Below are 12,497 nucleotides of genomic sequence, written 5' to 3'. Positions count from 1 at the left end.
GTCGGGTTAGAGGGGGGCTGGGAGTGTCCGTGGGGGTTAAACACTGTGGTAACTGGGGGCTCTGACAAGAGGAGTCGCAGTGGTGTGAGGAGAGCAGAAGACAGACACAAGCGGAGAGGGCTTACGAGGAGATGGGAGGGCGGGCATGGGGCGCGGAGGAGTAGAGGCTGCTCTTGCTAGAAATGAGACCGTCGATGGTGGCACAGCCCTCTAGTCCAGGGACTGGAGCTGGGTGTGTGACAAGGATCAATCTTAAAATCTATGTCAAGTTGGGAAGTATGAAAACTATAGTGTCATTTACGTAAATTGCAAAAGCATGAAAATAATTCAGCATTTTTATAGATAAGCTTGCAGTACAAACATATAACCATGGAGGAAGAAAAGGTGGTGAGGTCAGGGAGGGGGCTCAAAGGGAGTTTCAGCTCTATTTGTCAGATTTTATTAGGAAAGAAGACAGCATGTAGTGGTGATTTAGTCCCCACTTTTCTGAAATGGTTGAAATATTTTTAAAAAATATTTCTAAAGTAACTTAACTAGGAAGGGAAATGAGGGGCAGAGGGCGGCAGCTATGAGATATGCAAGATGGAGGGAGGTTTTCTTTATTTTGTTTTGTTTCACAATGTTAAGGGCAGGAGGGAAATGGCCCAGGAGGCAGTTTCAGGAGAAAGGGCATAGCCGATGTGTTGAGTTTCTATAGAGCCAGGAGCCAGGTGCAGAGGTGGTGTTAGCCCGGTTAGAGGAGGGGCCCTCTTCCTGAGGCTGCATAGAAAGGTGTGTCAAGCATGGGGGTCAGGCTAGGAGGTTAAAGACATCCCTGCCAGATGTTTTCAGTTTTTGCGGGAAAGTAGGAGGTAGGGTTTTCTGCTAAGAGTGGGGTGGGTAGAGGGGCATCGGGGGCAGGGCTTTAGAATAAATCCAAGGATCAGCGGCCAGTAAGGGACATTTGGAATATTGCCTGATAATACTGAAGGGTCACCTGAGGTCGTAGAGGGAGCCTGTGGCTCTGACTCACCGGTGGGTGTGCTTCTCCTCCAGCAATACTACGGCCTGGCAGACAGTTGCGTTGACTGGAGGTTGAGGGTTGCTGGGAAGCAGTGGCAGAGAGATAAGAAGGCCGGGTTATTCCTGAGGGGTTGGCAGGGGAATGGCTGAAGTGGCTGCTTCTGGGAGCAGCTTTTAGGCTGCAGAGAGCCCATGAAACTATGCCAGATGTCGGACTGAGAGAAAAGGGAGAGACTTAAGGATTTTCATATTTTGAGGGTGATGGATAACTTCTTCAGATAGCTAATCTCTGCCATTATGTGTGAGTCTTTACAAGTAAAGTAGAGAAAATAATTTCACTTTCCAGTTTGGGAGGTACTTTATGATAAACCCCAGTTTCTTCTTTCCTTCTTCCTACAAGTGTTTGCTAAGTGCTTGTTGATAGCTGGACACCTTGCTAGGCTCTGGTGATGACGAGATGAACAGAAGTCTCTCTGTACAAAGAGCTCACGGTCTAGTGAGGAAGATGGGGAGCCCACGGTCCCGTTGCAGTGTGACAGGGTCTAGACTGTGAGAATGCCCAAGAAGAGGGAGCAGCGCCATCCTGGGAGAGCAGAGAGGTTCTGTGGGCTCGGGGTGCTGCGCTAGGCTCTCAAGGACGGGTAACGGCAGCGGGGCCTTCCAGGAAAGGCCTCGCGGGGTGGGAGAGGCCCACCGGAGTCTGGCGTGACCAGGGGCAGTACTGTGTGGTGGAGTTGCTGAGAGTGGGCGAGGGCCCAGCCAGGTCTTGTAGACCTGTCCCTGCATGCTGTGCTGAGGACTGAAATTCTCTTCTAAATGATGGAGCAAGTGAGAAGTTTTAAGCAAAAGAGTAGGGTAATTAATAAAAGTGTAGTTCATTGCAGAGGGTAGCTAGCAAGAAGAGATGACAAGCCATGAGGCAACAGCAGCAGCGGCATTTGAGGTGAAAAGGTGGGCTTGAAAACCATTCAGAAGATAAAATCGCCAGCCCCGTATGGAGAGTTGTGAGGAGTGCGGGGAGGAGGGGACGCTGACAGCCGGCGCAGAGAGCGGCTTTAGGCCCGAGTGGAGTGTGGGCCAGTCCCTGGAGGAGAAATGCAGAAGTAGAGAAGAGCAAGGTTGGTTACAAAGGGGATGGCTTTGGTTTTGTGCGTATTCAAGCTGCCGTCTATGAGGTCGCACAGAGTCGGACACGACTGAAGCAACTTAGCAGCAGCAGCAGCAGCAACCCTAGTTGGATGACTAGTGAGCAAATGGACCAGGCCTTAGATAGGGTTTGCTGGCAGCTGAGGCGATGGATGTGGACGAGGTGATGCAGACAGTGTTTGGTGAGAGGAAAACAGTGCGTTTGAAGCCCACCAGCACTTACAGGGGAGGTGGAGTGCGGGGAGGGCTGGCGCAGACAGAAGTACTGAAGGGTGAGGAACAGCATCCCAGAGACCAGAGGAGAGTTGCGGGGGGCAGAAAGGCTCAGTGCCCGCGTTCTAGAATGTCAGGGACTGCGTGGCCTGAGTTTAGTGATGTCACAGGGACCATTTCAGAAGAGGCGGGGGAGGCTGACGAGGAAAGGGAGGAGGAAAGAGATGGAAGGGAGGGCAGGTGTTCCCTGACAGTGGACCGTGGGTGGAGGGGCAGTCAGGGTGTGTGCATGTGTGAGAGACAGACAGACACATGGATGATTTGAGATGGACAGACCTGAACATCTTTGCAGAGGGGAGGCTGCCAGTGGAGAAGGAAGAGAAGAAGACAGAGTTGAGAGATTACAGGTGAAGCAAGTCTCAGAGGAGACAGCTGGCTGGACTCAATGGCCCTGGAAAGAAGGAAAATGCCTCTTCTTTCAACCTTGTAGGGAAGGAGACAAGGAGAGTGGCAAGGGCATCTTTTTCTGATTAAAAGGGTGTGAAATTGAGGAAGTGCGTATCTGACAGCCTTCATTTTCTCGGTGAGGATCAGGGCCCGTGGAGGGCGGGGTGGGCAGAGGGCAGGGGAGAGGTGAGGGTGCGCTGGAGTGGCAGCCGGGCCCTCGGGACCCATCTGCGCTGTGGTCCCGTAATCTCCCTGAGAGTGCAGGGAGGGTGGACGATTTGATTTGATTACTCTGTGGTTTAGAGTTGCAGAGAAGATCAAGGAAAGGCACTGGATGGGGTGCTGGAGAGTGCGGTTGATCTACCCTGCCAGGGAACCTAGGCTTTATAGGAAGACAACCGATACCAGGAGGTAGCTAATGAATCACAAGCAAAGGGGAGACATTCAGGAGCTGGGGGTCACAGCGGAAAAGAAAAGCTGGTGTAGGTGAGTGATGGAGTGAGAGAGCCCAGAGGATGGGACGCTGAGGTTGAAAGATGAGAGTATGAGAACTGGCGATGCTGGTGATGGAGTCCTGGGAGCGGGCCAGGTCTAAGGTGTTGCCGTGGGGGTGAGTTGCTGGGGTGGAAGTGGACGATTCTGGACTTGAGGAATCAGGGTAGTTTAAACTCAGGCCACTGGATGGGCCATTGGAGCCATGAAATTGTCACTGTGATGCAAGACTTAGAACAAAGCAGATGACTGATATCAAAATCCTTCGTCTCTGAAGGAATGGTCTAGGAGCTGATCGTGGTAAGAAAGGCTAGACAGTGAAAGACCAGTGGTACTTCAAGAGAGAGAGATTGTTGCCAGAACATGGGAAAGAATGGCAGTGTCCGTGTGGCAATAAGGAGCCAGGAGAACACCCGTACATCCTTCCTGGTCTGTGGTATGCTGGATGTTCAGGAATGAATAGGACTCGGAAAGGATGGAGATGTAGGGAATCTACTTCCAACTGAGTGGGTCCAAGATAGCATCATGAAAGAGGTAAGGAGTGAGGCCAGTAGGAGGAGGATAGACCGGAAGTAAAATGGGAAAAGAAGTCTTATTTTCTCCTTAACAAAAACCACATCACAGTGAGACAGGGAGGACTATTCTTTTGAGCCCCACAAAGAGTCAAAAAATTGAAAGCCTGTGCCCTTGAGTTAGTAACAGATCTAAGGTTCTCACCTGAGCTGCTTAACCTGAGGGCCCCTGGGGTGGCTCTGGAGGGGGACCTCTCCTGCCAAGGGCAGCCCCCCCCCCTGCAGACGGGGCGGGAAGGAGAGGAAGAGAGTGAAGCCAACTGCCGTCTGTCTCCCTAGGCCGCCCGGCCATCCCGAAAAGCCATCGCTTTCGGCAAGCGCTCCCACTCCATGAAGCGGAACCCCAGTGCTCCCGTCACCAAGGCAGGCTGGCTCTTCAAGCAGGTGAGGCCTCCTCCGCCATCCTGCCCCTCACAACGCTGCTTCTCCTTATACTGTCATTTCTCTGTATTCAGAAGAGCCCACGTATAAAACTTTGCTATGTCTTTCCCGGGTTCTATTTTGGTATATTTCTGTGAACGAATCTCCTGATTTTATAAAGGCTCCGGGAGGTCGAGTATCTTCCTAAAATCACAAAGAGAAATTAACATCATATTTGGGAGTCCAGCCAGGTCTCCTGATGGGCAGAGGCAATGACTTTGAAATATACTAGGCCCCTCACCCTATGAGAGCAGCCAACGGCTCGGTCGGCAGGCCCGCTTGTTATGAAGGGAGGGATGTCTCCTCTGAGTCGCGGGGTCCAGTTCTCCTTGCTGACCCTGCCGCTACCGCTGCCTGCCCTTCTGCTCAGTCCTTCTGACTCTTTGCTACCTCATTTAGCTTCCCTGGGGGAGACGCTGAGGCGCAGAACCATGGAAGTGGAAGGTCCCAGGCAGTACTGTAATGTCATCCCCCACCTCTGAGGGTTCTTGGGGGCCCTTCTTAGTGACAGAGCCACAACCAGAAGCAGGGTGTCCTTATACTGAGCGCAGCCCTCTTTCCCCTGCATGCCCCCTCCTCACCGCACCCAGCTCACAGACCCTCCTGTCTGTTCCCCCGTGTGTCCTGCAGGCCAGCTCTGGAGTCAAGCAATGGAATAAGCGCTGGTTCGTCCTGGTGGATCGCTGCCTCTTCTACTACAAAGGTGAGCTTGTCCCTGGTGCTGGCAGGGGATGCCGAGAGCCAGTGCCCCCTCTTTATTATTCTGCCTTGTCACGGGGCTCTTAACCTGATGCATGTCGGTGCATAGGGGTGCACACGTCCCCTCTGTGGTCTCTGTCACCGGTGGGGCGTGACCGTGAGATAAGACACAGCTTTCTTGCTTACACTCTCTCACTCGTTTCCTGCTCGACAGTATTTACCGAGTGCCTCCTGGGCTTCAGGCAGTTCTGATGGGTAGTGCGGTGCATGAACAAGACCGTCAGGTGGCAGAGGGTGAAGTCTGGGTGAGGAGGGCAGGAGAGGAGAAGGAGGGAGAAGAGGAGAGTGCCTGGCCCCAAAGCAGGCCACCTGCTAACTGGACCTTGTCTGTTGAGCTCCCTCCTGCCCCACCGGAATGCATGGTCCGACCTGTGCGGGAGGGGTTTTTTGGTCAGTTTTGTTCACTGTTGTATTCAAAGCACCAAAAACAGCCCATGGCGCGTGGTAGGCGCTCTGTCGATGTGGGATAAACGATCATCCCCCAGCTTCTGCCCTCTCTGCCTGCCCCAATACTCACTCCCTCCCCTCCTTTCAAAAGACGGTAAAGCTCTTGTACTTGGGTGCAGCGGCCTCTAGGAGGTTATTTTCAAAGCATGCACAGCATTAATTTGTCACGGAGGGCGTGGAGGGAACTGGTGAGGGCTGATGACAGCGACAGTCCTGTCTCGCGGACGCCTGGGCGCTGAGGAGAGGGGGAAGGGGTGTAGCAGGCGTGCCCCGGAACGGCGGCGGGGATCCGACTTTTCCCGTCTCCTGGGGCAGTTCAGTGGACCATTAACTTTTGCACACAAAGATTGTACCCAGGGGCCCCTCCCTGCTGTCGCTGTGCCCCGACGCTCCTGAGTCCCGAGGAGAGACAGCAGGAAGGGGCTGCACGTGTAGGTCCAATCACAGAGGAAACCCCGAGACTGAGAGCCAGGAATCTGCTTGGGCCGGCCCCGGGATGCAGGGCCCCCCTGGAGCCAGAGAGTGATAGCAACTCCAGGTGGGAGGGAGGCTGGGGTCTCTGCGGGGGGAGACGCTCTGGGCCTGGTGTGAGGGGGAACCTTGAAAAGCCCTGAGCTCCAGGCGTGCAGAGATGGGGGGTGCTCTCCATGAGGCATGCTCTCAGGACACCCCTAAACACTGGTCTGGACTCAGCCCAGCGGGGCCCACCCCCTCCGGGGAGACAGCCTCAGCCTCCTGAAGAAGCTCCAGGTCCCCAGCCCTCCTGTGTGTCTGCCCAGCCCTTGATCGGCACCGCGCAGGGTCAGCGCAGGAACCTTGGCCCAAGGGTCTTTGTAGGGATGAGTAAGGGGGAGGCGGGGCTCCTGGATTCTGTAACCCTTCTGACAGCTCCTCTGACCCCTCCTGAGGGCTTCACAGAGTCTCCAGCCCAGGAATAAAGTGCTCTCCCGGGGAAGTGGGGAGGCTCTTGCATGGCCTCAGTGAGTCCCCACCTCGTGGTCCCCACAGAGCACCTGTGCGCCTGTGAGTCTCCCACTGACACCTGGGAACCAGCTAGCTGATCCATCAGGCTCCTGCGGAGATCCGGGATGAGTCATGCTGCAGCCTGTTTGTTCACCTGCTCCGGGCCCGAGGGCCAGAGGCCACGCAGGGGTGTGTCTTCTGGGCAGACTCGGACCTTAGTGGGGAGTCTAGTCCGGGGAGGACAGAGCAAGCTGCCAGGAGCCTGGGAGAACCTTAGAGACAGCCACCCAGAGGAGGCCAAGATGCGAGTGTCCGCTCTACCCCCCATTAAGACCTGTTCCGGGCGTCACTGCTGGGACTGCCCTGTCTGGAGGGGCACTGGGGCCGGGAGGTAGGTTACAAATGCTAGCTTGACAGTCAGACATCTTGGGCTAAAGATCAGTCTACCACTTTCTACGTAAGTAGCCTTGGACAAATTATGTAACCTTCCTGTGCCTCAGCCTCCTTGCCTACATAAAAATAGAGGTCATGCAGTACCCTTCACAGGATTGTTGGGCGAGTTAAATCTAAGGCTTTAACTTAGAACACTGCCTGACCTGCTGCAAGTACTCCAAAATGTTGGCTCTTAAGTGCTTGTTTGCGGCTCCTAGGAATGTGAGCTCCCCGAGTCTAGCACAGTGTCTGCAGGGCCGCCATGCTCCCCAGCTCCCCAACTCCAGGGGGTGCGTCTCTTGTTGTGTGGCTTTGCGATGGCCCCGAGTAGCTGACAGACAGGCGGTGGGGAGCCGGGATTCGCGGGCGTTTATCACTGTAAGGCTGAGGCACTGTGCTCCCCCGCCCCGCCCCGCGGGCACGCAGTTGTCTCACCGGTGCCCGTTTCCTCGACAGACGAGAAGGAGGAGAGCGTCCTGGGCAGCGTGCCCCTCCTGAGCTTCCGGGTGGCCGCGGTGCAGCCCTCGGACAACATCAGCCGGAAGCACACCTTTAAGGTCAGTGGGCCTTCCTCTCCCAGGCCGGGTGGGGGCTGGAGGCACTTCTCCTCGAGCACACGGAACGCAGCGGGGTCAGGAGCCCCGGCCTTGAGCAGTTCCGGGCGGTGGTACTGGGGGAGTAGGCAGTGGCCCCCGGACTCAGTCCAGGCTGCTGCAAGGCTCACCCAAGGCTGGCCCCTGGCCTTCGCTCCCAGAGCGGGCCTGTAGAGATGAGCTTCCGTGATACCACAGTCTTTCCGGGGGGAGGATTCATTCTGTGCTGCGTCCGCGGACCCTCTGCACAGCGTCCTGGCACTGAGGAAATCCTTCACCGCAGAGGCAGAAGCTGTGGGCCCATGGGTTTTTAAGATCCGTTCTGGAAAGTCTTCCTCCCCACCTTTAGCCCAGGGAAGTAGACCCCCAGGCTAGCTTAATTAAAGGGTCTCAGATGTCAGCTGTTCGCTCCTATTCAGTGCCCAGCATGCTCCCACAGCCAGCCGTGTAAGGGCCCTCAATTTGTCATTGGTCCTCACTTCCCTTTTTTGCTTTGCCCTTCCACCCTGCTGCCTGCTCCCTGTCCCCTTCACAGCCCTTGTCATGGCCCAGCGCCCTGCTATATTTGTAACCTTGCAAAATGGCTTTTGTAGGCCTGTGTGTTTTAGATTCCATAAACAATGTGCTCTACCTGAAAAAAAAAAATCTTTGGAGAAAATTTAGGAATTGAGTTTCATGGTGGCTCAGACAGTGAAGAATCTGCCTGCAGTGAAGATCTAGGTTCAGTCTCTGGGTCACGAAGATGCCCTGGAGAAGAGAATGGCAACCCGCTCCAGTATTCTTGCCTGGACAATCCCATGGACAGGAGCCTGGCAGGCTACAGTCCATGCAGTCTCAAGGAGTCAGATACGACTGAGCAACTGACTGGGTGCAAGCGTATAAAGGGCACAGTAATTAAAAGCCACTAACCTCATGGAGACACAATTTGAGGAGTAAGGGCCCAGGGAGACGGGCCCCACCTGCCTGCTCTGAGCAGCAAGCGTTGCTGCTCAGAACCCACGGGGGATCCACCTATCAAAGAGGGGCCTGCAGCTGTCTCTTCCTGGGCCAGTGTTTTTCCACATTTAAAAATTCATGGCCTGTTTGAAGTGATAAAAAATTTCTATGCCTTTTTTGGACTTTATGATGCAAAGATCATAGGTTCTTTTTCATTTTCCAAATATAAAATTATGATATCGACTATGCATTTTCTTCGTACAAAGCCCTCTCTCCCCCAGTTGAGAAATACTGTCTAAGACCCTGAAAACCCACAGGCTGCTCGAGGGCAGCGTCAAAGTTCCTGGGGCTCCAGAGACTCTGGTCACCTGGCTCCAGAGAGGTGGGCAGATACACAGGTGCTACTCCGGGGAATAAGGGAATAAGGACAGACTGCTTAGGCACATAATTAGCTTCCAGTCTCCACAGGTCCTGTCTGCAGAATGGATAATCAATAAGAGTCTGGCTCCAGGGCACCAGATTTTAGCTGGGGAAATAGGAACAGGCTGTTTAACCAACAACAAACAGTCCTGCTACACACAGATACATACACACACCCACACAGTCAGACAGCCTGTCTCACCCTCCCCTGTAGACCTGTGCACACAGACACGCTCCAGCCCGGAGCCCTGCTGGCAGTCGCCTTAGAGAAACGTCCCTAGTGACTGCCACACCTGCTCCGCAAACCCGGACCTCCGCCCCGTCAGCCCTCTCCTCTTTTCCTCGAGGAGCGCACTACCTCTTTAAACCCAACTGGAAGGCTGTGCTCAGTGGCCCACAAAAGGTCCTGATTGTGGTCATTCAGTGGCCTCCCCAGTGAAGGGAGGGGCGAGGAGACAGATGGGAGGCTTGTCCCGCCGCGACACCCTCAGATGGCCAGTAGTGAGGGTCCGTCCTGCCCGTCCTGTGGCTGAATGCCTTGCCGTGCCCTGAGCTGCCCGTGGGGGCTCGGTGGGCTCCCCACGGGTGCCACCTCCTGTTCTCTGGCCCCTCTCGTGTTTCCAGGCTGGTGCGGCTCTGCGTCAGTCACCCTGTCTTTTCCCAGGCCCTCTGCTTCACCGTCACAGGCTGTTGTTCCTGTGCCTTCGCTCTCTGCTTGTTTCCCCATGGGCGTGTTTTGTCCTCCAGCTTGACTGCCAGCTCTTCAGGTTCAGGGAGCGTGTCTTTGCCTTCCCTGTGACTGGTGCCCAGGGCAGAGCTCTGCACACACAGGGTGCTCGCTGGATGCGCAGTGGGTGAATTGTCTGCTGCCGCCCCCACCAGCCCAGGGCACACGCCCTCGTCCCCCGGTGTGGTTCTCCTCTGCGGGATCCCTGTGTCCTCCACCCCAGGGGCCTTACTCTGGGCCCTGCTGTAGTTTCAACCCCTGGAGACCTCCTTACAGCCTCGGTGGCTTTACAGTCTACAGTGGCTCCACAGTCAGCACCCCCTTCCTCTGCCTGCCTGCTGGGCAGCCGGCGGGACGGTGGGGACTGGCAGGATCCAGAGGAAGGAGCCCCCTGTCTGTGCTGAGAGAAGCAGGACGCTCCCCCACTGGGCAGTGGCTCCTATGAAGGAAACCCTGTCCCAGGGAAGCTGCTGAGGGCGAACGGAGCCTGGCTGGGGGAACTCCCGGAGGGTGTGGGCCCAGTGTTGCTGTTTAGGAGAGCCCTGGGGCTCGTCAGAACAGCCCCGCCTTCTCTGCTCCCAAACCCCAGAGACCCAGGATTTGCACCCAAGGGGTCAGAGGCCATTGTGCACTCTGGGCTCTCTCATGATGAGTGGGATGCTCAGAGCCAGCTGCTTTTTCTGAGAGATGGTGGCTCTCACCTGGGGAGTGTTCTCAGCTCTCAGAATCGAGCTCGGGAGTGTCTTTTCCTCACGGACATACCCGTGGAACAGGTGCCTCAGTTAAGGCCAGAGCCACATGGCAAGGTGTTTGCAGTTGCCGAGCTGGTCAGGAACAGAGCTAGGATTAGCACTGGGCCACCCTGCCCTCTCCCCTCTGTCGGCCGAGGTTCTCCGGATCTGAGCTCTCCACCACGGCTCCTGGTGGTGGACTGGGCCTTGCTGGGTGCTGTGGTCCTGGTGGTGACGCTGAGTAGGAGGGGTAGCCCGAGTAGCTCCCCACGTCCCCCTGCTCCTCAACATTCCTGCCACACCGTCTCCTGTCTCTGCCTCTGGTGTTCGATTGACCTGTTCTCTGCTTCTCCTCCTTCTGGCCACGTGAGGACCCCTCCTCTGGACAGGAGCTCTCTTCGGGGTGCCCGCCTGCCATGCCTGCTTGCGGCCGCCAACTAGGTAGCGTGCTCTGACTGTCTCTGCATGTCCCCATGTGCCCGTGCTGTTCCTCTGCCTAGGAGGGGGCCAGCTTCCCGGAGGCTGAGCTGGGGCCGGGATGGGCCATGCTTGAGGGTGGGAGGCATCTCTCCCAGGCATGGGGGTGACTGACCTTCACATCAGAGACCGAATTTGGTGGGCGAAGCGGGCAAGGTAATTGTCCCTTCTGCTTGTAACCGCCTCAGGTAGGGCAGGTAAGCCTGCCTGGCTATCACTGGGCTGCCTGATGGTGTCCCGAGGGCTAGTCACAGGCAGGCATGCGGAGGCCAGCTGGAGCCCTTGGGAGCGCTGTGGCCTGCCTCTTCAGCTTGCCCTGAGCTCCAGATGGAGCCAAGAGCTGCCGGTCGGGGGAGTGATCGGCCTGACCACCCCTCCTGCGGGCTGGGTGTCTTCTCCCCACAGGTGACTGTGTGCTGGGTGGACGAGGCTGGGGCCAGTTCCACGCACTGCCTCTCCCCACAGGCTGAGCACGCTGGGGTCCGCACCTACTTCTTCAGCGCCGAGAGCCCCGAGGAGCAGGAGGCCTGGATCCAGGCCATGGGGGAGGCTGCCCGAGTACAGATTCCCCCAGCCCAGAAGTCGGCGCCGCCCCAGGCTTCGCGTCACAAGTGAGTGTGGGGCTGGAGCAGGGCATGGGCAGTGCCATCAGAGAGAGAGTGGGGGTGAAGAGGCCCCCACCCCACGCCATTGCTGAGCCCAGCACATGGGCTTGAACCCTGAGAAAAGGTGAACAAGCTCCTTGCCTCCCAGGAGCGTGCCTGACTAAGTGACTTCAGAGCTGTAGTCTCTTTTCCCTTGGGCATCTCCTCCTCTTCTTTCTGAGCCAGTGGAGGCCAACAGAAAAGCCAGTTCTAGCAGGGCCTGGCCAGGAACCATATACGGTCATTGGCTCATTTTGTTCAGCACACCACCTTTGTGGGACTCAGGTTCGAAGCCCAGCTCGGCCACTTGCCCACTGTGTGACCTGAGTGTAAGTTACTTAGCCTCTGACCCTCAGAAACAGCCTTTATAATCCTACCTCTGGGTTGTGAGGACAATATGGTGTATGTAAAATGCTTGATGTGCAGCAAGCGCTCAGTGTGTGAGTCACTGTATCCCATCATTACCTGGAGCCTCAGCCCCTGGCTCTGCTTCAACTTTGCGTCTGAAGTTAGATTTTAATAGGGACCCAGCAGAAAGAGGTTTTACAGTATAGACTCCAAGACTTTATGCGTGTCTTAGAATTGTTCACCAAGCAGTGTCTCAGCAAGGATGCTTGACTGTTGAATTAGAGAAGGTATAAGGAGATCGCTGTCAGGACAGCCCGTCCTTGCCTCTACCAAGGAGTGAACTTCCAGGAGTTCACTTATTCTTTTCACAAATATTTACTGTAAATCCTAATGTGTATAGGCTGCTAGGAAAACAAGGTAGGAAAAGTCTGACAAGTGCAAACCTCACGAAGCTTAGATTCTCAGAGAAAGTCCTATGAGAAGCTCATTTGGGAAAGGGGTTTCTGTGCCTGTGAAGTCTGAGGCAGCCACTCTGGCCCCTGGTGTGCCTGCCACATTCGACCTCACACAGTCCTTACCCACTCTGCCACTGAGGAGCCCAAGACTCGTGGACATTAAATAAGTTTCTCTAGGAGAGAAGGCTGGCCTGTCACAAGCCTCTGTAGCTGGGACATCAGCAGTTTCTATTCTGTGTCATGTACAGTTGACAGACTGCAGAGGAGACCCAG

General features: G+C 55.7%; 1 protein-coding gene across 2 annotated transcripts in view; it reads left to right on the top strand.

Moving 5' to 3' along the window:
- The window catches only part of PLEKHA6 (pleckstrin homology domain containing A6), a 73,248-nt gene that overhangs the window by 32,311 nt on the left and 28,440 nt on the right, over nucleotides 1-12,497 (top strand). For both annotated transcript variants that reach the window (XM_055581711.1, XM_055581710.1), the window contains exons 4-7: nucleotides 4,152-4,256; nucleotides 4,923-4,995; nucleotides 7,350-7,450; nucleotides 11,183-11,388. In XM_055581711.1, coding sequence (XP_055437686.1) covers nucleotides 4,152-4,256; nucleotides 4,923-4,995; nucleotides 7,350-7,450; nucleotides 11,183-11,388 — 485 coding nt within the window. The remainder of the gene's footprint in view (nucleotides 1-4,151; nucleotides 4,257-4,922; nucleotides 4,996-7,349; nucleotides 7,451-11,182; nucleotides 11,389-12,497) is intronic.

Source organism: Bubalus kerabau, chromosome 5 (genome assembly GCF_029407905.1).
Source record: "Bubalus kerabau isolate K-KA32 ecotype Philippines breed swamp buffalo chromosome 5, PCC_UOA_SB_1v2, whole genome shotgun sequence".
In the NCBI taxonomy this organism is placed as follows: Eukaryota; Metazoa; Chordata; class Mammalia; order Artiodactyla; family Bovidae; genus Bubalus; species Bubalus kerabau.
The sequence above is the reverse complement of the archived record's forward strand: the minus strand, read 5'-3'. Positions and strand labels throughout refer to the sequence as shown.